The 26,575-nt window shown below is 28.7% G+C and overlaps 1 protein-coding gene across 3 annotated transcripts; it reads right to left on the reverse strand.

Moving 5' to 3' along the window:
• Positions 1 to 5,169: 5,169 nt before the first annotated feature.
• LOC126845502 (uncharacterized) lies at positions 5,170 to 25,552 on the reverse strand. Of its 3 annotated transcripts, none has more exons than XM_050584168.1 (5): positions 25,342 to 25,552; positions 24,851 to 25,001; positions 6,066 to 6,133; positions 5,611 to 5,758; positions 5,170 to 5,322 (listed from the first exon to the last, which is right to left on the reverse strand). In XM_050584168.1, the coding sequence occupies exons 1-5, from the start codon at positions 25,426 to 25,428 to the stop codon at positions 5,255 to 5,257; spliced, it is 522 nt and encodes a 173-aa protein (XP_050440125.1). In that variant the 5' UTR covers positions 25,429 to 25,552; the 3' UTR covers positions 5,170 to 5,254. The 3 variants fall into 3 exon arrangements, with proteins under 3 accessions (XP_050440125.1, XP_050440120.1, XP_050440115.1); XM_050584163.1 differs by lacking the exon at positions 24,851 to 25,001 and adding an exon at positions 6,685 to 6,838 and having other exon boundaries at positions 25,342 to 25,534; XM_050584158.1 differs by lacking the exons at positions 24,851 to 25,001; positions 25,342 to 25,552 and adding exons at positions 6,685 to 6,838; positions 7,190 to 7,500 and having other exon boundaries at positions 5,172 to 5,322.
• Between the last annotated feature and the right edge of the window lie 1,023 nt (positions 25,553 to 26,575).

Below are 26,575 nucleotides of genomic sequence, written 5' to 3' on the forward strand. Positions count from 1 at the left end.
TGTTGATAGTACAACTGGTTATCATATTGGTTACCACCACGATTCATGTTTGGTTACTAATCCAAGGCTACCGCGGTCAATATCGGTAGCAAAATAAATGATAACAAAGTCCGCTCATTAAGTGATAACAACAAGTGCAGACTGCGGTTCGAAAGGCGCATAATTGCCAACCGCAGTTTGTTTATGCCTAAAAGACTTGTCCGTTAAGACCATAGACCTATAAAGATATCTAAGATATATAAGATTTCTTTATAGGTCTATGGTTAAGACGCTTCCCACCTGTATTTTTGCTTCATAACTCGTGCGGGGGATTAGGTTTTTTGGGTTGTACACGTAGTAGAATATAGAATAGTACAAAATTTGTACAGTACACAGAGAAAAACTTTACCTGTGTCGTAGCGTTTTTATTTTTCTTTCGATAACTAACAATCTATATTTTTAATTCGTAAAGATTGTTTTTGTCTTATTTTTCTATTTGTTTATTAAAAGTTAGTATTGATATTAGAAAAAAAAAATTACACTATGACACAGTTCTATGTATTGTGAAAATATGGTAATTTCTCAATTTTCTGTGAATATTGTCGAACTATTTGTATCTGCGCGAATTTCTCTACCGCACTCCACCTGCCATCAAACCCTTCGACCTTTAGGTACAACTTAAAAAATAATTATTCAAATCTGGTTATCGACCAGTCAAGATTTTTAGCAAATTATTCTCAATAAAATGGCTATCTTAAATTTAAAAAAAAAATGTAAAAAAAAAAAAATAATTTAAAAAAGTAAAATAGTTAAGTGCAATAAAAACATGGTGCTTATAACGTAATTAAGTATACATATATTTTTAAATAAATAATTTTTTTCCCAAACTTGTACAAGTTGCCATTATATTGGCAATTGGCTCTGCATCATCTGATCGTGCATTTTCTGCCATGGGGCGAATAAATACCTACTTAAGATCAACAATGAACCAAGATCGCTTCAGTAATTTATCGATACTGAGTATTGAAAAAGACTTATTCGCCTTAATGTATAGGTTAAATAATATATTTAACATTTTGACTAATTGTGTTCGAAAAATATCAGAAATAATTGAAATATTGGACAATAATTTCATGAAACGCTAGTAAAAATTGTTTATTTCTAACGAAATATTTTATCAGCCTTACGTGTTTTTTAGACACGTTTTTTTTGTTTGTTAAAATAACATTGCCATTTGCGTCATACTTTAAAAACTCTGTTTCTATATAGTTTGAATAACATTTGTTAAATAATGTTTTCTTTACTCATTTGAATATTTTTATGACCATGAGGCATGAAGTTTCCAAAATTAGTAATTGTAAATGTTTTTAACAAGGGTAACAAAAATTAGAATAATTAAAAAAAAGAGTGTCTTATTCTTAATGAATCGTCTGTAATCAACATAAAACATAAATTTGATAAATCTATGTCACTATAAATTAGTGTCTTAAATCGCGGCACCATCTTCTTTTGAGGCGTCTGGGGGGATTTCCAGGGAGGTTTTCAGCTGATAACTGCACAATAAGTTGGTTTGAGCTTGAGCCCAGTTTTGAGTGAAAGCGGTTGTAATACACCTCGTCGATCTCTTTTACCGATTGAAGATTAAGATCTCGCTTTAGAGTGTCATTTGTAACAAACCTTGGAGCACCGGTGATTAAACGCATACAAATATTTTGGAAAGCCTGAATATTTTTTATAATTGAGGATTTCGCTGACCCCCAGTAATTTATAGGTTAAATAATATATTTAAAATTTTGACTTATTGCGTTCGAAAAATATCATGAATATTTGTAATATTGGACAATAATTTCATGCAACGATAACCAACATTTTGTTTTGCTAACGAAATGTTTTATCAGCCTTAGGTGTTTTTTAAATACACTGTTGATATTTGCCAAATAACATTGCCATTTGCGTCATACTTTAGTTACTCAGTTTCTATATAGTTCGAAAAACATTTGTTAAATAATGTATATGATATTTATTGAATATTTTTTTGATACACAAGATTTCATAATATATTATATTAGTAATTGTTAATGTTATAAAAGGAAAACTAAAAATTAGTATAATTTCAGAAAAGAACGTGTCTTATCCTTAATGAATCATCCGTATTCAACATTAAACATATATTTAATATATCTATATATTAATACATATTTATATAACAGTTTGATGGAACATTGTATTGTCATCAGTTGGAAGAACTCACATGTATCCATTTTATATTAAACGAAGAACAATTTCGGCACTACAGATTTTCTATAAATGCCGGAAAACTGTGTTTTTCGAAGTTTTTGTATATTTTGACATATACACCTTAGATCTTAAAAAAAGTTGATCAAATCATTACGACATTTTTATATACATCTATTCAGAATGATTCTATTAAGTTTTAATACTCGAGTGCGGTATTTAGGTTTTAATTTAACTTATAGAGAGTACATATTTTTTTATGATTAACGGTTTTAAATATGATTTTATTATATATAACCATAAGTTGCTAAAGTCTTTTCTTGTGAATACTTTTGATTTATGCACGAAATTTCGAATCTAATATTGCAGTCTAATATATTATTTATCATTTTCTAGCTTAGAAATAGAATTATATGTTATTGAGTTGTATGAAAATGAGTTTTCAATAATTCCAAAGTAAGTTTAATTACATTTGCACTAGTTATCTCAAAAATAATTGTTATATTAACTTACCTGAATTAAAACTTACCTTTGAAAAAACTATTAGAATTATGTTTTGAGTTTTTTAGGTTTACAAACGTACGTACGTGTTAGCGAGTTAAAGAAAAGCATGTAAATAAAAATTGACCATCACAGTAGACTTAATCATCCCGGAAGTAAATCAAAAACTAGTTAATTTAATGTTCGATTTAATCAAATTAAATTAAAACATTAAATAACATTAATTTAAGTCAAGAAAATATTTTAGTCTAAGTTGCTAGAAAACTTTTTTGATCAAAAAATTTAACATATACACCTTAAATTTTAGCAAATTTTTATCAAACCATTACAACATTTTTATGGACATACTCTTTAGTTTTGACACTCAATTACCATTTTTAGGTTTTAATTAAATAAAAAATTTCATTTTTTTACTTAAGTTTTTTTAGCTGAGTAAAGTTGAAAACTGATATTAAACTCGCAATTACCGACCTCAAAAACATAATTTGACCACTTTTGAACTCTTTTACACAAAAATCCAGAAAAATGTTTTAGCTTCGATGTGGTTAGCGTTGCATGAAATTATTGTTCAATATTTCAATTATTCCTATGATATTTTAATTGCCGGAAAACTTTAAACACCTTAAATCTAAAAAATTTTTCATCAAATCATTACAACATTTTTATGGACATGTATTCAGAATGATACTATTAAGTTTTGATACTGAAGAACCATTTTTAGGTTTTAATTAAATTTTTTTTTTTACTAAGTTTAAGTAAAATTAAAAACTGATATTGAATTCTCATTCACCGACCCCAAAAAACATATAATTTGACCACGTTTGAACTCTTTTACACAAAAATCCAGTTTTCTTCTTCACAGTTAAAATTTGAAAAAACCAAAAAAAAAACCGTTTGAGGTTTAAAGTTAGTTAAATTATACTCATTTCCCATTTGTTTCGCAGGGGGGGGGGGTGTACAATTTTTCGGAGTGTTTTTAGTCGTAGTTTTAAGACCTTAAGTGCACAATTTTTCAGTTGGTAGAACTCACATGTACCCATAACCAGGCACGGCGCCAGAATTTTTTTTCTTAGGGGAGCGGGAAAGGTCAAGTGAATTTTTTGGAGGGGCAACCACAATAATTTTACCTACTTCTGTCAATAAAAAACAATTATAATGACTTATCAGTGAATGACTTTAATATTTATAAGTGAAATAGTATAAAATATGAATTTATTACAGATTAAGGGCCAATATATACTAGTGTACAATTTAAGTTAGGCAACTTTTTTAAATAAGCGTTATTTTTACCTGTCGGCCATCATATAGCTCTTATTGTACTCTATGAAAGTCGAAGTAAACATGAAGGCTTATAAAACGCCCAACAACCAGTCAGTGGAGATTATAGTGATCATGTTATACCTACATTCTATTAAACCAAAACAATCCGTCAATAAACACTGAATTTTTGGAAAACACACACACAAACGTAAATATTATAATTATAAATATATATATACACCAAAACACATAATTATATGGGCGACGGATTATTGATAACCGATTGCAAAAACATTCAAAATAAATTGATAAAAATAGGCCACATTTGGTGGCAATGTCATAACTAATAACTAAATTTGTATAGATAAACAGGTTTAAATCAAAACAAAAATTGTTTTCAAAATTTCCGTAATAACTAAATTTGTATATATAAAAATACAGTTATTTAAAATATGGGTTTTAGGAATAATAATCAAATATTTAAAATTATACTATTTAGCAAAATATCTAGGGGGGGGCGAGAGAAGGGCAAGAATTTGTTATGAGGGGGCGACCGACCACCCTCGCCCCCCCCTGGCGCCGTCCCTGTCCATAACATATTAAAAGAAGAACAATTTCGGCACTACAAATTTTCTATAAGTGCCGGAAAACTGTGTTTTTCGAAGATTTTGTATATTTTACAATATACACCTTAGATCTTAAAAAAAGTTGATCAAATCATTACGACATTTTTATATACATCTATTCAGAATGATCCTAATAAGTTTTAATACTCGAGTACGGTAATTAGGTTTTAATTTAACTTCTAGAGAGTACATATTTTTTTATGATTAACGGTTTTAAATATGATTTTATTATATATAACCATAAGTTGCTAAAGTCTTTTCTAGTGAATACTTATGATTAATGCACGAAATTTCGAATCTAATATTGCAGTCTAATATATTATTTATCATTTTCTAGCTTAGAAATAGAATTATATGTTATTGAGTTGTATGAAAATGAGTTTTCAATAATTCCAAAGTAAGTTTAATTACATTTGCACTAGTTATCTCAAAAATAATTGTTATATTAATTTACCTGAATTAAATTTTACCTTTGAAAAAACTATTAGAATTATGTTTAGAGTTTTTAAGGTTTTAAAAGAGCTAATTTATATGAAATAAATAACAACGAAATGTAACAGCAAAAATATTTATTATTCAATCAAGACTACATATTTGTATGTGACATACAACATAGTACTTACATGTTAGTTTAATAACAGTTAATAATATAATCAAAAATCTAAATTCTCTGTAATGGTGGTAACGATTTCAGAAAAGTTCTCACGAGGATACATGCGATCTGAAAGTACAAAGTATTATGTATTTTATAATCAAACGAATCAGGCCAATTCAACAGCAAATATATTGAGAACAATTATGTTTTTCACTTGCAAAAGATTGTTATTTCAAATTTTCGTAATTGAAGAGTAATGATGTAAAATTACGTAATACATTTAATTTTTGTATCAAAATTATATAATTTAAAGTTGTGTAATTAATAATACACTTTATTATTAAAATATATTTTCAATAGTTTTTGAACATTTTTCTCAACACGTTTATTAAATATTTTTCTATTATGTATTACTTATTATATCCGCTTTTATTTGGGCAGCAGTGTCAATGTTTAAATCCTTTTGAGTTTCCCGTTTTACATCATGAATGGTTTTAACTAATTCATCAAATGTTATGGTACCTTCTGGATGATTGTCTCGGAAAAATCGTTCTACAAGTTCCTATTGTTATCGAAATAAACATAGTCATTAAAATGTGTATTAAAATTTACAACTAAAACATTTTAATGGACACGTTAAAACGTAAGTTTAATTTTCTAAAACAGTAATTCACATTTTGCAAATAACAGCAAAAAGCCTCAGAATATTCATAATCATAAATATTATGTACTTGTTATACTTACAAGAGAAAATTAAACCAATTTTACACAGAATAATTGAAAGTTTGGGTACTTCAAATACCTCCGCAAAAAAACACCTAACTAACCTTTAAACTGTAATATATTAATCATTTTAGTTTTTTATTTACCGTCGCTTCATCGTCACCAAATATACATTGGGTGCAAGCTATAGCGTCGTACTCCTTATATCGAAAACCTGAAAGAACAAAATTTTATGTAACAATATTTTTATTTTCAATTGTTAAAGCAACTCTATAAATCGCAAATTTAAACAAAGCATAGTAAAAAGAATTAAAGTAAGGTGCAGTGTTTACAAATGAGCAAGCGTTTAATTGAATGGTTTCTTTTCTGAGAGGACTAGTACTGTAGGGTTGAGGTACAATGGAATCAACGTATAGAGTGGACGGAGAGAACCCAGCAATACAGGAAATATTATTAATAAAAGTCGTGAAATCACTAACAAATAAACACTTTCATGCTAATTTGTAAGCACTGCACCTCACTTTAATTAATTTTTAGTATGCCGGTTTATACTGTGCTTGGTATGAACTTTAATGTTTGAAAATGCTAACTAATGATACACATCGAAGCGTTTATTCAAAAGGTAATTATTTAATTAGTTCACAATTTATGACGGCAATTTACATTTTTACAAATGATAGACTTGATTATTAAAAATTTATCTTTTCAATAAATTTGTACATTTTACTCAACACATTTGTTGAATATTATCCTATTTTTTATTACCTGCTATTCTCCGTTCTAAATCAACCAGGCTAGAAAGTTCTCCAGTTGCATTCGTTGCACGTTTTACTTGGTTAAATAATATTATTAACTGTTCGTAGGTTGTGTTGCTCCTAGTTTGATTGAAATAATTATCGACTATATCTCTTATTGTAAACTATTGTTATAAGAATAAGAATTAGTCAATTGAATATTAAAATTTGCAAGTTAAACTGATCCCTTTTTAACGAAAAAAAAAAATGCCTAACTACTAGACATTTTATATGGCTTGCAAATATTTTCAGCATAGTAACATAAATTTCATAGTAGTTAAAGTTTTTTTTTTTTGTTATTGTTATCAATAATTGGTTATAAGTGAAAATATTACTTGAAAAAATTTTTGGTGCAAAAATAGAAAAGGGAAAACATTATATACATTTTCTACAATACATTACATTTTGTAAATAGTTTAGCAACAATCTCAGCATTTTTTTATTTATCATAAATAATAAGTACTCATTATACTTACACGTTGTAGATCATCAGGTGGACCACCTTGACATTGCAAAAAATACAATGCCACGCAAAAAGACAATGTTATGGTTTTTAAAAACATTTTAAATATTCAAACAATTAACTAGGGTCCAGAATATTTAATTATTTAATTTTTAAGTAAAAACTGTTTTTTAAATATTCGATAATAGTTCTTATAACGATTTTATAATGTTATTGGAATATTGTATTATTGCTTGATAACCGCAGTACTTACTACAAGAAAATATAATAGAAGAATGAAAATAGTACCAAGTTTGGAACTATTTAACCGTGCAATTTGCTTTAAGAAACAAATGTTTAAGAACGTTTTTATTTGCGTTGTATGGCATTCTGTTATTTTTATAGGTATTTACCACATTTTAAAAATGTTTACTCATGTGCAAAATATATGCATATATTGTCAACGTTTATTGATAGTGCCCCATCTAAAGAACATATCTAGAATGATCTAAAATGGAACAATAAAAAAATAAACAATTATCTTAAAAATCGATTGTTAATGTTTTGTCTAAGAAAAACTGTGAAAAATAATCCTAATACCTAAAAAGAGTGGTCAGACATTTTTTTCCTTTGGACCGATTTACTTGAGTATCTTTTCTATATGACCGGAATGGTTTGCGTGGATCAAAAGTAGAAAAATCAATTTCTTCAACTCCAAAAACCAAAAAAAATTGCCGGTTTTAGACTTTAAACTCACTAGAACATAGCAAACTTAGTGAAAAACAAAATACGAATTTTAAAGTTGTAAATTTTACTGGCTAAAATTTAGAGAAAAAGGGTAGGATTTTATTTGAAAGTGATTTTATTCACTTTCATCAATTGTATTTATAATAATTCCTGTAAACTCGAAACCTCTCCGTCCCTCTATGCTTTAATTCCATTGTGCCTATACTGTACTGTACTAGTCCTCACGGAAATCACATTCAAATTAAAGCTTAGATGCTTATTTTTAAATACAGCTCTTCAATTAAATATTTTTTAACTTTGCTGTTTTACACTGTGCTTGGTTTGGACTGTACTGACTTAAACATACCATCCACTGATTCGTTTTTTCGAATGTGATATCACTTTCAGATTTAAAAAATTTCGGTAAACCTGTGACCTCCCAGTCCTAACTATGCCCCGACTCCACCATGCTCTATCCCCACTATGCCTATAATCACTGTACTGGCATTTTAGTTTTCCTTTTTAAAAACATTTACAAATAATTATTTTGGAAACGTATGTGTAAAAAACATTAAAATATACAATAAATTATAAAATAAATACTATTCAAACTTCCTAAAACATTGATATTAAAGCGTATGACATGAAAGGCAATGTATTTTTTTTGTATGAAAATAACAGAAGTTTCATGAATCTAAAAAAAAACACGTAAGGCTGATAAAAAATGTCGTTAGCAATAAACAATTTTGGTAAGCGTTGCATGGAATTATTGTCCAATATTTCAAATATTCCTGATATTTTTCGAGCGCAATTAGTCAAAATTTTAAATATATTATTTAACCTATAAATTAAGGAGAATAAGTTACTCCCTAAAAAATACAAAGTTGGTCCAACTAAAACTATGGTTACTATAAAGGCATAATAGATGTCTAGTTGGACTGAGTTTGGTTGAAAAATTTGGTCCTATTAACTTTTAGTTCGGCCGACCATTTATTTAGTTATTTTACCTATGTGTCACTTTACTTAACAATATGTTAGTTGGACCAACTATATATTTTTTCTGTGTAGGAGGGTAGTATGCAAATCAATGGTTTAGATTTATCAAATATATGTTTTATGTTGAATACAGATGATTCATTAAGACACTTTTTTTAAAATTATTATAATTTTTGTTACCCTTGTTAAAAACATTTACAATTACTAAATTTGGAAACTTCATGCCTCATGGTCATAAAAGTATTTATTGCGATATACGCCTGTATATCTTGGTGGAAGTTAGTATTTAAGTAGAAAATAAAACACAACAATAATATGTTTAACACAATACTATTAAATATAAAAAACACACACAGTATAGAGAATAATATATATATACAACGTACGTTTCAATTATAACAGCAGCCGTAATAGAATGGTAAATCCAACACCTTAATACTATGTCCTATATACTATACAATCTAGGTTACAGACGTAATTGGTCCTTGTATAAACAACTTAAATATTACTCATGATTTCTTCAGTGTACACTTATAATACCATATAAGGTTATATAATATTTATTACTTATCCATGACCCAAATAAACAATATTAATTATATTCAATACACCCCCTTAATTAATATTCCCCTAAATTAACTTATTCTACTGTGATATCTTCTGTATTCTGATGCTTGATCGAATCATCCCAAATCTGTCCTTTGGAAGTGCTTTTGTGAAGATATCTGCCAACATTTCTTGTGTGTTTATGTATTGAACTTCGAATTGACCTTCTTCATATTTTTCACGAATGAAATGATATCGTACATCGATGTGCTTGGTTTTTCGATGAAACTCCGGATTTTTAACTAAACGAATGGTACTTTGATTATCAATGAATAATGTAGGTTTATCATACATATTATTATTAGTGAGTTCTCGTAAGAAACTTTTAAACCAAATTAGTCCTTTCGTAATGTCCGACGCTGCAATGAACTCCGCTTCCGTACTGCTAAGAGAGACCGTTGCTTGACGTTGAGCTTGCCAAGATATTGTAGATGAACCCAACATGAATAGATGTCCCGAAGTTGATCTCCTTGTTTCTAAATCTCCAGCATAATCAGAATCTGTAAATATTCTTAAATCTAAATTATTATCAGATTTATACACCAATCCATAATCAATTGTATGTTTAACGTAACGTATGATGCGTTTGACCATCGACCAATGAGCATTAGTTGGTTTTGTCAAAAATCGTGATGCAAAATTAACTGCAAATGCCAAATCTGGTCTTGTTAATTGTGACAGGAATAATAAACTTCCCACTGCTTCTCGATACGGTACTTGACCTTCTTTTAGTACTATCGAATCCGTGTGAACATCCAATGTCGTTGATTTATCAATGGGTATTGAGATATCCTTTGCATCTAACATGTTAAATCGTTTAATAATATTTCTAGAATAATTAGTTTGATTAATAAATAATGATCCATCATCTAATTTCTTAATTCCCATTCCTAGAAAATAATCTAAGTTACCATGTTTAACTTCAAATTCTTTTTCTAATTTAGACAATAATACCTGTATTTTTGTTTTATTGACTGACGCAATAAGACCATCATCAACAAAAATAGCTAAAATCAATTTTTCATTATTATCATGATTAGTGAAAACACACGAATCATATTTACTTTGATTTAAATTGAATTGCAAAAGGAAATTCTTAAACCGTGTATTCCAACACCGTGGAGATTGTTTTAATCCATATAACGACTTACGTAATTTGCAGACCCGTCCAGAATTGTCGTCATATCCGATCGGTTGTTCCATATACAGTTCGTCTTCTAACATACCATATAGAAATGCTGTACGAATGTCAAATTGGCATAATTCCAATTTCTGAGCCGCACTAATGGCTAAAATTGTTCTAATAGATTCAAATCTAACTACAGGTGAAAATGTTTCGTTATAATTTATCCCATGTATCTGTCGAGACCCGTTAACAACTAATCGAGCCTTAAATCGATCAACCTGCCCGTTACCATTGTACTTGATTTTGCAAACCCATGAATTATTTAATACTTGCTTTCCTTCTGGAATTGGCACCAACGTCCAGGTGTCATTAGTATGCAATGAATTTATCTCGTCATCCATGGCTAAAATCCAATCATTTTTATTCTGACAGCTCACAGCTTCTTTATAGTTAATCGGTTCTGTAATACACGACGTAATACATGCATATCTGGCCGGTTTACGCAATTGACCTCGATCGCGAAGATTGTAACTTGGTAGTTCTGTTGGCGTGACTTCGAGTTGTTTTTCTGGTTGTACCTCTACCACCTGAGGTGTTTCCTCGTCGACATTATAATCTTGACTTACACTTTCGCTAAATGTTAATTCATTAGTATTTATTTCTTTTTTTAACACAACATCTCTATAATCTCTTATAGTTTTAGTTTTTGGACAATAAGCCCTATACCCACGTTTATCTAAAGAATACCCGACAAAAATACACAATTTACTTTTAGCGTCCCATTTTCGTCTCTTGACCTTTGGAATATGAACATACATTTCTGTTCCAAATACCCTTAAATGCCTTATATCTGGTTCTTTGTTAAAATAAAGCTCATATGGACTTTTACCTTCAACAGTACTCTTACCAGTAAGATTGAGTACATACACTGATGTATTAACTGCTTCTGCCCAAAATGATAAGTCCATCTTCTTTGAATGAAGTAATGTTCGTGCTGCTTCCACAATAGTTCTCATTTCACGTTCCGCCCCAGAATTTTGCTCTGGTGTGTACGCTATTGTTTTTCATGTCGAATGCCATATTTCTGCAAAATACTTGTTACTTCTTTAGAAACAAACTCTAAACCATTATCACTTCTTAAAGCTTTTACTTTATTCCCAGAATCATTTTTAACAGATCTTATAAATAACTCTAATTTATTTTTGACCTCATTTTTATTTTTCAAGTAAAAGACCGTCCGATAATGTGTGTAATCATCCTTGAACAATAAAAAATATTGGGACCCGCCCAGAGAAATTTTTTCAAACGGTCCGCATAAATCTGCATAAATTAACTCTCCGGTTTTACCCGATGTAGTCGAACGACTCTTAAATGGCTTTCTCGTTTGCTTCCCAATAACACAATCACCGCAGAAAAATTTGTTCCAATCACCGCTTACATTTATATTATGTTTTAGCAAACAAGATTTTACGTACTGTTTAAATTGATGCCCAAGTCGTTCATGCCAAAGTTGAATGGAATCCGCGATTGCCGCATTCACTTCCATTTGTCCGTTACCTTGCTCGGTCAATGTCATGTCGTCGGCTATTTGCTGTACAATCTCAATGTTCATATTGTATAACCCGTTTTTGCGTTCACCAGTGCAAACGACCTTATTGTTTTTCAAAAAAATACACTTTTTACTATCTGATTCCAATTTCAAACCTTTATCTAATGCTTTGCCCGTACTAAATAAATTATACTTTAAATTTGGTACATATAACACATTAGACAAATAATTTGTGTTCATGTTATTTCCCACATAACATATTATGTTTATATTACCCGAACCTTCTGCCTGTAAATTTGTACCATCGCCAATCCTTATTTCCACTGGCGACCTGAATTTTTTATAGTTCACAAACCACTCTCTGTTGCTTGTCATGTGTTCAGTAGCTCCTGAATCCAAATACCATTGATTCTCTTTGCGACCAGTAACCAAAGATTCACTATAGAACGCTTGACCTGTTAAACTTGTACTTGGCGAATCTGATTTCGCCTCACCCTGATCCTTCTGGTACTTTTGATACTTTTTGCAGTCTTTCTTGAGATGACCTAGTTTCTTGCACCAAAAACAGGGACCTATCTTTTTAGTATTATTATTACTAAAATTACGTTCATTACCAACATTACCACCATTCTTCTTAAAAAATTTCTTTTGAAATCTTTTGACAGTCAAAGCATTGGATTCCTCTGCTTCAACTTCTGAACCTCCTTGAGACATTCTCGATTCTTCTATTAACAACCGAGATGTAAGTTCATTTAAATTTTTACTTGCTTGAGGTACACTGTCCCATGCACTGTAAAAATGTTTATAAGATGGCTGTAAAGTCATAAGAATTTTAGTTAGCAACATATTGTCAGAGATTTTCTCTCCCGATAGAGCGAGTTGGTTTTGAAGATTCTGTAGTTTACTGATATGCGTCGAAATGTCATCTGTAGGCTCTTTTACATAACTGAAAAATTTATTTTGTAATAAATGTATACCTGCTTCAGATTTTTGCTCGTAGATACTTAATAATTTGTTCCACATATCATATGCTGTACTACAATTTAGCAAATATTGTAACGGTCCATTTTCCAATGACGTGACGATTAATCTTTGACATTTACTATCAGCCCTTGACCACGCTATTCGTTCTAACTGAAACCTTTTCTTGGCATCCTCTTCTTTCTCGGAGGTTGCTATTGTAAATACTGGCTTTTTATAATCTCCTGAAATTATACCGTTTATCTCAAATGAATTAATTATTACCTTCATTTGAAATTTCCAAAGTGTCCAGCCTTCCGAGTTACTCAGCTTTGTGATCTTCAGTGACTCGTCCATAGTTAAAAGATAACGTACTTAAAAATAGTACTTACTGAACAATTGGAATAAGTGAATTTTAACTACATAAAATACTTAGTCTTCTGATGCTTCACTGTTATGCCTGAGACTATGTGTCTGGGCCCATAACCTATTGCGATATACGCCTGTATATCTTGGTGGAAGTTAGTATTTAAGTAGAAAATAAAACACAACAATAATATGTTTAACACAATACTATTAAATATAAAAAACACACACAGTATAAAGAATAATATATATATACAACTTACGTTTCAATTATAACAGCAGCCGTAATAGAATGGTAAATCCAACACCTTAATACTATGTCTTATATACTATACAATCTAGGTTACAGACGTAATTGGTCCTTGTATAAACAACTTAAATATTACTCATGATTTCTTCAGTGTACACTTATAATACCATATAAGGTTATATAATATTTATTACTTATCCATGACCCAAATAAACAATATTAATTATATTCAATAGTATTCAAATAAGTATAGAATACAATATTTAACAAATGTTTTTCAAACTATATAGAAACTGAGTTTTAAAAGGCAAAATGTTAAATATATTATTATACCGAGTTTTAAATTACAAAATTATTGATGAATAAGTTTCTTATTAAAAGCAATCCGTTCAAATAATAAATTATATTAGCATAATATAGAGTTTGTGTTACCTATAAATAAAGGTGATTAAGCAACTCTACCAAAAAAATAAAACTTGGTTCTAATAGAAGTATGCTTAATAAAGGGGTTTAATGAACTTTTAGTTGACATAACTAATTAACAAGTTGTTCTAACAACAAATTTAATTGGGCCAGATATAAAATATTAATGTCCCTACATTAACCATAGCTTAAGTTGGACCAAATATATGCTAGAGCGGTGTACAATTCAACAGTAAAGTAATATCATATAAATGTTTTATGATGTATACAGTTGTTTTATTAGGAATAAGACACTTGTTTCTAAAATAATTCTAATTTTTAGTTTTCCGTTTTAAAAACATTTACAATTACTAAATTTGAAAACTTATGTGTCAAAGAATATTCAAATGAATATAATATACATTATTTACCAAATGTTATTCAAACTATATAGAAACAGAGTTTTTAAGTAGGACGCAAATGGCAATGTCATTTTGAAAATAACAGCACATAATATTATTTTTCTAAAAAACATGTGAGCCAGATAAATTATTTGGTTAGCAATAAACGAATAACATCGATACGATGATAATGCTTTAAAACCCTGATAAAAAGGCCGATAAAACAATTTTGATTAGCGATTCATGAAATTATTGTCATATATTTTTGATATTTTTCGAATAAAACAAGTCAAAATGTTAAATATATTATTAAACCTATGCATTATGGTGAATAAGTTACTACCTAAAAGTTGGTCCAACTAAAACTATGTTTACTATAAGGGCACAATACATGTCTAGTTGGAATGAGTTATTAAAATCTTGATCCTAATAAAAGTATGCTTATTAAAGGGACTCAATAAATTACTAGTTAAAATAAATATTTAGAAATTTGTTCCAGTTATTATCTAGTTGGGCCAACTATTTATTTTGTTACTCCACTAAGTAATGTATGAGTCACTATACTAATCTAAATGTAAGTTAAGACTAACTATATATTTTTTCCGTGTAGGAGAGTAGTATACAAATCAATAGTTTAGATATATCAAATATACGTTTTATGTTGAATACATATGATTCATTTAGGATAAGACACTTTTTTTAAAAAATTATTCCAATTTTTAGTGGACTTAACATAAGTGTTAATTTTATGTTTTCTACTTTGTGTTTAAGACGATACAAGCAATAGAAGATGTGATCTTAGATAGTGTTCGAATTGGAACAAAAATTGAGGACGGACGCTAGTTTTAGTACAGAGAACACCGTTCCATAGCAGATTAATTGTATAGTAACCCGCGGGAGACTTCGTCCCCCGCAACCCCTGCACATATAGTTAATTAATTAATGAACACAACAACAATATTATAATAGTTAAACACTTGTTTTTATTATTTATGAGTGGTACTTACTTAACAGATATAAAATTATTTTTTAAAAAATAAATACAGAAATAAATATTATTCTTTAATTAAATTCCACAAAGACTTGTATGCAGTTTCTTCTTTAACTTTATCCTTTTAGGACAATTTGAATAAAACTTGAAGAAATCTTATCGCTTTAATACAATGATCGGTCCGATTGAAGTTAAATGGGTAGTTTTGGACGGGGAACTTAATTAAAATGACTTTTACTCGTTGGCAAAATTATTTAAGTTCAAAATAATACCATGGATGTTATACAAATTAACTGTTAAATTAAATTACATGGTCGAAATTTATTTAACCTAATCTAACCTAACCACTCATGCCTATACAAAACTCCTTAAAAATTGCCCGGTACCCAACAGCCTTAAGCAGTTTACTATAAAATAGCTAGATAATAAATTAAATTAAATTATTTAAAATGATTGTAAATTTGTAATTTTAATATCAGAATAGGTATGCGTTTGAGCATTTAGTAGTTCACAAAAGTCAAAGCTGTACAAAACACTCAACACCTAATAATTAAAATATAGTTATTAAACTATTATTTACTTTAAGTTTTAAATTACTTTAGAGAGTAACATTGTAACACGTATACAATAAATATATTACTTATTCACAAATTTTTTTTTGGGCTCTTGGGGGGTTTGAACCCCCTACCCCCTCCCCCGTAAGTACGTCACTTTCTACTGCAATCCTGTCGCGTATATAGCTAAAATTACGAACATTTTGTTTTCGATCACATTTTATTGAATAACAAGAATTAGATAGATAGATACAGTGATTATCGGGGGAAGACAGGGAAAAGAGATTATTGATTTCGTTTATTTGTGACAAAACAAGCCAGAAATATTTATTCAAATGCTCTTATTTTAAAAACCGTTCACTGATAGTTTCATTTTTTGTGTGATTCGAATAAGGAAAATTGTAGCCTATTGGTGGTTTCCAATGATTTTCGAGCAACTGTTTTTTTAGTGAAGTCATCAATTGTTGATTTTGAATCAGACGATATTTATGTTTGATGTTGATCGATGTCCAAAATTTTCGCCGCGCGATCTGGCGTGAGGTCTGCCAAAAATACATCATGGGTTGTCTTGATTTTGTTATTAAAATGGTCTGTTATTGAATTACACACACAACTGTTATATTTTTGGCGGCCGACCTCCGAGTGCAGTCTTGTGGTAAGATCTATTGAAAGGGTGGGAAGAGGAGTTATTATTGTCATAATATTTTGCTTGATCCAGCGATACAGTATACACTATTATTGTAAAGCTCAGTATAAACGAATACAAACAATTAAATATCGATATGGTATTCTTAATACTGGCGAAAAAATGTCAACGATAAAAAAAAAGATCACTGTAGCCAGAACTATGTATATAGGTAATATGTATCGTTTTGTAGTTTTACAAATAACATTGCCTTTTGCGTCACACTTTAATACAACTGTTCCTACAAAGTCTGAAAAACACTTGCTTAAAAACGTACATTGTACGTGATCAGCTTATTTTGCTTGTGTCTAAAATTTTAATACGAGATAAAAAAAAAAATCTTGGTAAACGATGTACATATTGTTTGATGTTTTTGAATAAGAACATTATTCGAATAAAATTTCCTACAGGATGATTTGATTATCTTGGGTCCCTTAATATCTCGCTTGATATGATTAATAATTGAATTTAATTCAACGATAACGCATGCATTGCATTAACTTTTTTATTTGAGAATAATGTACTAAACATTTTGACTAATCGATAACCAGTTTTTGAATAACTATTTTTAATTTTCAAGTTTATGGCAGGAGGGAAGGGGGAGTGTAGTATTATTTGTATCTGCTCACACTTCACCACCCGTCCCAATACTCTTATAACTCGCATTATTTACTTTAATAAAACTGTTTCTACATAGCTTAAATAACACTTGCTTAAAAACGTACATTGTACGTGATCGGTTATTTTTGCTTTAGTCATAAGTTTTATTATAAGACTAAACAAATAATTCTTTAGTAAACTATAATATTCATGTTGATTGATTTTTTCGAATAATATTATCTATACTGAAATGATAATATTTGACCTCGTACATATCAAAAAATATTTAACAAACATTTTGTTAAACTGACGTCTGTTAGCTGTAAGACAAATATGAAATGTATATTTTTTATAAATCTCAAAAGGGTTTTTAAGCATTATCATAGTATCGATGTTATTCGTTTATTTCTAACGAAATGATTTATCTGGCTCGCATGTTTTTTTAGAATCATAATATTATGTGCTGTTATTTTCAAAATAACATTGCCATTTGCGTCCTACTTTAAAACCTCTGTTTCTATATAGTTAGACCAACTAGTTGGACCAACTTTGTATTTTTCAGGGAGAAACTTATTCACCTTAATTTATAGATTAAATAATATATTTAACATTTTGACTTATTGTGTTCGAACAATATCAGAAATATTTGAAAATAATTTCTTGAAATGCTAATCAAAATTGTTTTATCTGCCTGTTAATTTAGAAAAATAATATTATTTGCTGTTATTTTTCAAAAAACATTGCCATTTGCGTCATACTTTAAAATCTCTGTTTCTATATAGTTTGATTACAATTTTTTAAATAATGTACAAAGTGATTTTTTATCATGAACCAGTTAATATTATACGGGGTTTAATTAATAATTAAATTATTTTTTCCATATTGTTTCTATAGAATGTTACCTCAATTTTTCACAATTTTTTTTTGATTTTACCCCCCTCCCAGCTTAGATTTTTTAGAAAAATTGAGATCACATTGTATAAAAATAATATGAAAAAAAAAATTCAGTTATTAATTAAACCCAGTGAGATATCCATTTGAATATTTTTTTGACACATAAGATATCAAATTTAGTAAATGTAAATGTTTTTGGATAGGAAAACTAAAAATTGGAATAATTTTTTAAAAAAAGTGCCTTATCCTAAATGAATCATATGTATTCAACATAAAACGTATATTTGATATATCTAAACTATTGATTTGTATACTACTCTCCTACACGGAAAAAATATATAGTTAGTCTTAACTTACATTTAGATTAGTATAGTGACTCATACATTTCTTAGTGGAGTAACAAAATAAATAGTTGGCCCAACTAGATGATAACTGGAACCAATTTTTATTTACTTATTTTAACTAGTAATTTATTGAGTCCCTTTAATAAGCATACTTTTATTAGGATCAAGTTTTTAATAACTCAGTCCAACTAGACATGTACATGTGCCCTTTTATTAACCATAGTTTTAGTTGGACCAACTTAGTATTTTTTAGGTAGTAACTTATTCACCATAATGCATAGGTTTAATAATATATTTAACATTTTGACTTATTGCATTCGAAAAATATCAAAAATATATGACAATAATTTCATGAATCGCTAATCAAAATTGTTTTATCGGCCTTTTTATCAGGGTTTTAAAGCATTATCATCGTATCGATGTTATTCGTTTATTGCTAACCAAATGATTTATCTGGCTCACATGTTTTTTAGAAAAATAATATTTTTTAGGGAGTAACTTATTCACCTTAATTTATTTTAAATTGTTTTATCAGCCTTACGTGTTTTTTTAGAAATATAGTATTATGTGCTGTTATTTTCAAAATAACATTGCCATTTGCGTCCTACTTTAAAAACTCTGTTTCTATATAGTTTGAATAACGTTTGTAAAATAATGTATATTATATTCATTTGAATATTTTTTGACACATAAGTTTCCAAATTTAGTAACTGTAAATGTTTTTAGATAGAAAAACTAAAAATTGGAATAAATATAATAATAATTTTTAAAAAAATGTGTCTTATTCTTAATGAATCATCTGTATTCAACATAAAACATATATTTGATATATCTAAACCATTGATTGCATACTACCTTCCTACGCAGAAAAAATATATAGTTGGTTCAACTTAAACTATGGTTAATGTAGGGACACGATTAATTTATAGATGACCGTACTAAATGTTTTGTTGGAACAACTTTTTATCTAGTTATTTGAACTAGAAATGTATTGTGCCCTTATAGTAACCATTGTTTTAGTTGGACCATAATTTAATGCTACGATAACCAACATTTTTTTTGGTTACGATATTATTTATCAGCCTTATGTGTTTTTTAGATACACTGTTGTTATTTGTTAAATAACATTGCCATTTGCGTCATACATTAGTTGATTAGTTTCTATATAGTTCGAAAAACATTTGTTAAATAATGTATATTATATTTAAGGTAAGGTGCATTTCGATAGTATTGATGGCCTGTCTTGCCTGAGTGAGCATCTTTTTTATCGTCATATTGAACTGCTAAGAGCGTGTTTATTCTATCCCGCACTATAAACACATTTGTCCGAGAACCTTTTTTCTAATAATGGCCTAGCTATTTTGTAGTGTACATCGGACAACGTTAATGACTCAATTATTTGAGTCGCTTCTCCTCTAATGGATGTCTGTAGATATTGGAACCTATGGAAGTTTTCTATCGATTCTGTCGATAGTGGATTTCCCAATATCTGAGAAACTCGTCCACTCCAAATAGTTTACCGAATCTCTGGCTATTTTAAAGGAGGGAGCTTGACATAACTGTTGTTTTCGTTTATAGGCGTTCTTTTTATATGAGTTTCTTCAGATAATAATTGTTCATCCACCTTTCCCACAAGCGCATAAAAGTAGTCTTCAAATGTTGTCCGCTCCCTATGGCAATCATCTGTGTCTTCAATCTCTTCAAACGCATTTTAAACTGCTTCGAATGTGTTGAAGATATTGTCTAGCTTAATTAAGCGACGCTTGAGTTTGGTAGGAGTTGTTTGTTCCGACAACAAATAAGTTTTGAAGCGGGTTAATTTTGTTTTGAGGCGACCGAGCGTTCTGAGTGGAATTTTTTTATTTCGCAGACATATTATTATTATTTATTGTACTTAAGATTTATTTACTTAATATTTAAAATATAGTGATAATGATATATAATTAAATAATTCACTGTAATTTCCAATCCACTATAAGTTACTTACCATCATATTATCGTCGTTCCCTATTATATATTGCACGCCAGTTACAGCATCTTCTTCCGTAAATGTAGAAGCTAAAAAAAACAAAAAGTTGTGTTCCAATATTTTTATTTTTAATTATTAAAGCAACTCTATAAATCACAAAGTTGATCAAATCATAGTAATATAGAATATAAGTGAGGTGTAGTGTTTACAAATGAGCATCAGAGCGTTTTTTTGAATGGTTTCTTTTCCGAGAGAACTTGTACAGTAGGGTCTAGGTATAATGGAATCAAAGCATAAAGGGGGCGGAGAGAACCCAGCAATACAGGAAATATTATTAATAAAAAACGTGAAATCACTAACAAATGAACACTTTCATGCTAATTTGTAAGCACTGCACCTCACTTTAATTAATTTTTAGTATGCCGGTTTATACTGTGCTTGGTATGAACTTTACTGTTTGAAAATGCTAACTACTGATACACATCGAAGCGTTTATTCGAAAGATAATTATTTAATTAGTTCACAATTTAGGACTACATTTTACAGTCTTACAAATGATAGACTTGATTATTAAAAATTTTTTTTTTGAATAAAGTTGTACATATTACTCAACACATTTGTTGAATATTATCCTATTTTTTATTACCTGCTACTAATGTTTCTAAACTACCACGGCTGGGGAGATCTCCATTTGCACTCATTGCCCGTTTTACGTGGTTAAATAATATTATTAATTGTTCGTAGGTTAGGTCCGCATTTGGCACGTATAAGTAACTGGCTAGTCTTCCTATTGTATACTATTGTTATAAGAATAAAAATTAGTCAATTGTGTATTCAAATTTGCAAGTTAAACTGATCCCTTTTTAACAAAAAAAAAACTGCCTACACAAAAATCCAGTTTTCTTCTTCATAGTTAAAATTTGAAAAAACCGTTCGAGGTTTAAAGTTAGTTAAATCATATCCATTTCCTATTTGTTTAGTTTTGATACTCAAGTACCATTTTTAGGTTTTGTTTTAATTTTTTTTTTACTTAGTTTAAGTAAAAGTGAAAACTGACCAACTAGTTGGACCAAATTTGTATTTTTCAGGGAGAAACTTATTCACCTTAATTTATAGATTAAATAATATATTTAACATTTTGACTTATTGTGTTCGAACAATATCAGAAATATTTGAAAATAATTTCTTGAAATGCTAATCAAAATTGTTTTATCTGCCTGTTAATTTAGAAAAATAATATTATTTGCTGTTATTTTTCAAATAACATTGCTATTTGCGTCATACTTTAAAATCTCTGTTTCTATATAGATTGAATAACATTTTTTAAATAATGTACAGAGTGATTTTTATCGTGAACCAGGCAATATCATACTGGGTTTAATTAATAATTAAATTATTTTTTTCATATTGTTTCTATAGAATGTTACCTCAATTTTTCACAATTTTTTTTTGTTTTTACCCCCCTCCCAACTTAGATTTTTTAGAAAAATTGAGATCACATTGTATAAAAATAATATGAAAAAAAAAAATTCAATTATTAATTAAACCCAGTGAGATATCCATTTGAATATTTTTTTGACACATAAGATATACCATTTTTAGGTTTTATTTTAATTTTTTTTTTACTAAGTTTAAGTAAAAGTGAAAACTGATATTAAATTCTCATTCGCCGACCCCAAAAAATATGTAATTTGACCACTTTTGATCTCTTTTCACAAAAAAGTCCAGAAAAATGTTTAGCTTCGATGTGGAGTAGAGATGCTTTTGGTTTTTATCTGTATACATTCTAACTTATTTAATACTGGACCAACTCCTTCGAGTAGCAACTCTATAAATCACAAATTTCATCTAGTAGGTACTTTGGGGAGAAAGAGGGGGGTTGAAAGTTGAAAAAAATTACTTATGCACTGTTGATATTTGAAAAAATAAAAAAACTTTTACTGGCTATAATTTCGAGAAAAAGAGTCGGATCGTGTTGAAATTCCTAAGGAATATTTATTTTGTTACCTCACACACTTCAATTGTATAAAATTTAAATTAAACCCATTTCCCATCTGTTTAGGATATGGGTGCAGTTTTTTTGGGGGTGTTTTTAGTCGTAGTTTTAAGACCTTAAGTGCACAATTTTTCAGTTGGTAGAACTCACATGTATCCATAACATATTAAACGAAGAACAATATCGGCACTACAGATTTTCTATAAATGCCGGAAAACTGTGTTTTTCGAAGATTTTGTATATTTTACAATATACACCTTAGATCTCAAAAAAGTTGATCAAATCATTACGACATTTTTAAATACATCTATTCAGAATGATCCTATTAAGTTTTAATTCTCGAGTACGGTAATTAGGTTTTAATTTAACTTCTAGAGAGTACATATTTTTTTATGATTAACGGTTTTAAATATGATTTTATTATATATAACCATAAGTTGCTAAAGTCTTTTCTAGTGAATACTTATGATTAATGCACGAAATTTCGAATCTAATATTGCAGTCTAATATATTATTTATCATTTTCTAGCTTAGAAATAGAATTATATGTTATTGAGTTGTATGAAAATGCGTTTTCAATAATTCCAAAGTAAGTTTAATTACATTTGCACTAGTTATCTAAAAAATAATTGTTATATTTAAATTACCTGAATTAAAACTTACCTTTGAAAAAACTATTAGAATTATGTTTAGAGTTTTTTAGGTTTTAAAAAAGCTAATTTATATGAAATAAATAACAACGAAATGTAACAGCAAAAATATTTATTAATCAATCAAGACTACATATTTGTATGTGACACACAACAAAGTACATACATGTTAGTTTAATAACAGTTAACAATATAATCAAAAATCTAAATTCCCTGTAATGGTGGTAACGACTTCAGAGTAGTTCCCACGAGGATACATGCGATCTGAAAGTACAAAGTATTATGTATTTTATAATCAAACGAATCAAGCCAATTCAACAGCAAATATATTGAGAAAAAATATGTTTTTCACTTGCAAAAGATTGTAATTTCAAATTTTCGTAATGGAAGAGTAATATTGTAAAATAACGTAATACATTTAATTTTTGTATCAAAATTATATAATTTAAAGTTGTGTAATTAATAATACACTTTATTATTAAAATATATTTTCAATAGTTTTTGAACATTTTTCTCAACACGTTTATTAAATATTTTTCTATTATGTATTACTTATTATATCCACTTTTATTTGGACAGCAGTGTCAATGTCTAAATCCTTTTGCATTGCCCGTTTTATAATATGAATGATTTCAACTAATCCATCAAATGGTATGGTTCCATTAGGTTGATTGTCTCGGAAAAGTCGTTTTACAATTTCCTATTGTTATCGAAATAAACATAGTCATTAAAATGTGTATTAAAATTTACAACTAAAACATTTTAATGGACACGTTAAAACGTAAGTTTAATTTTCTAAAACAGTAATTCACATTTTGCAAATAACAGCAAAAAGCCTCAGAATATTCATAATCATAAATATTATGTACTTGTTATACTTACAAGAGAAAATTAAACCAATTTTACACAGAATAATTGAAAGTTTGGGTACTTCAAATACCTCCGCAAAAAAACACCTAACTAACCTTTAAACTGTAATATAGTAATCATTTTAGTTTTTTATTTACCGTCGCTCTACCGTCACCTAATATAGATTCGGCGCAATCTATAGCGTCGTTCTCCCTATATATAAATTCTGAAAAAACAAAATTTTGTGTAACAATATTTTTATTTTCAATTGTTAAAGCAACTCTAAAAATCGCAAATTTAAACAAAGCATAGTAAAAAGAATTAAAGTAAGGTGCACTGTTTACAAATGAGCATCAGAGCGTTTTTTTGAATGGTTTCTTTTCTGAGAGGACTACTACTGTAGGGTCGAGGTATAATGGAATCAAAGTATAGAGTGGACGGAGAGAACCCAGCAATACAGGAAATATTATTAATATAAGTCGTGAAATCACTAACAAATGAACACTTTCATGCTAATTTGTAAGCACTGCACCTCACTTTAATTAATTTTTAGTATGCCGGTTTATACTGTGCTTGGTATGAACTTTACTGTTTGAAAATGCTAACTAATGATACACATCGAAGCGTTTATTCGAAAGGTAATTATTTAATTAGTTCACAATTTATGACGACAATTTACAGTTTTACAAATGATAGACTTGATTATTAAAAATTTATCTTTTCAATAAATTTGTACATTTAACTCAACACATTTGTTGAATATTATTCTTTTTTTTATTACCTGCTATTCTCCGTTCTAAATCAACAAGGCTAGAAAGTTCTCCAGTTGCATTTGTTGCCTGTTTTACGTGGTTAAATAATATTATGAATTGTCTGTAGGTTAGGACCGCATTTGGCACGTATAAGTCACCGACAATTCTTCCTATTGTATACTATTGTTATAAGAATAAGAATTAGTCAATTGTATATTAAAATTTGCAAGTTAAACTGATCCCTTTTTAACGAAAAAAAAAATGCCTAACTACTAGATATTTTATATGGCTTGCAAATATTTTCAGCAAAGTAACATAAATTTCATAGTAGTTCAAGTTTTTTTTTTGTTATTGTTATCGATAATTGGTTATAAGTGAAAATATTACTTAAAAAACTCTTTGGTGCAAAAATAGAAAAGGGAAAACATTAAATACATTTTCTACATTACATTAAATTTTGTTTAGCAACAATCTCAGCATTTTTTATTTATCATAAATAATAAGTACTCATTATACTTACACGTTGTAGATCACTAGGTGGACCACCTTGACATTGCAAAAAATACAATGCCACGCAAAAAGACAGTGTTATGGTTTTTAAAAACATTTTAAATATTCAAACAATTAACTAGGGTCCAGAATATTTAATTATTTATTTTTTAAGTAAAAACTGTTTTTTAAATATTCGATAATAGTTCTTATAACGATTTTATAATGTTATTGGAATATTGTATTATTGCTTGATACCCGCAGTACTTACTACAAGAAAATATACCAGAAGAATGAAAACAGTTTGAAACTATTTAATCGTGCAATTTGCTTTAAGAAACAGATACTTAAGATCGTTTTTATTTGCGTTGTATGGCATTCTGTTATTTTTTTAGGTATTTACCACATTTTAAAAATGTTTAAGTATGTGCAAAATATATGCATATATTGTCAACGTTTATTGATAGTGCCCCATCTAAAGAACATATCTAGAATGATCTAAAATGGAACAATAAAAAAATAAACAATTATCTTAAAAATCGATTGTTAATGTTTTGTCTAAGAAAAACTGTGAAAAATAATCCTAATACCTAAAAAGAGTGGTCAGACATTTTTTTCCTTTGGACCGATTTACTTGAGTATCTTTTCTATATGACCGGAATGGTTTGCGTGGATCAAAAGTAGAAAAATCAATTTCTTCAACTCCAAAAACCAAAAAAAATTGCCGGTTTTTAGACTTTAAACTCACTAGAACATAGCAAACTTAGTGAAAAACAAAATACGAATTTTAAAGTTGTAAATTTTACTGGCTAAAATTTAGAGAAAAAGGGTAGGATTTTATTTGAAAGTGATTTTATTCACTTTCATCAATTGTATTTATAATAATTCCTGTAAACTCGAAACCTCTCCGTCCCTCTATGCTTTAATTCCATTGTGCCTATACTGTACTGTACTAGTCCTCACGGAAATCACATTCAAATTAAAGCTTAGATGCTTATTTTTAAATACAGCTCTTCAATTAAATATTTTTTAACTTTGCTGGTTTACACTGTGCTTGGTTTGGACTGGCTTAAAATTACCATCCACTGATTCGTTTTTTCAAATGTGATATCACTTTCAGATTTAAAAAATTTCGGTAAACCTGTGACCTCTCAGTCCTAACTATGCCCCGACTCCGCTCTATCCCCACTATGCCCCGAGTACTGGCTTTTTAGTTTTCCTTTTTAAAAACATTTATAAATAATTATTTTGGAAACGTATATGTC

Source organism: Adelges cooleyi, unplaced genomic scaffold (assembly GCF_023614345.1).
Source record: "Adelges cooleyi isolate 19-005CV unplaced genomic scaffold, UGA_ACOO_1.1 ACOO_flye_CR_arks_rails_tigmint_CR_PRNA_108, whole genome shotgun sequence".
Lineage (NCBI taxonomy): Eukaryota > Metazoa > Arthropoda > Insecta > Hemiptera > Adelgidae > Adelges > Adelges cooleyi.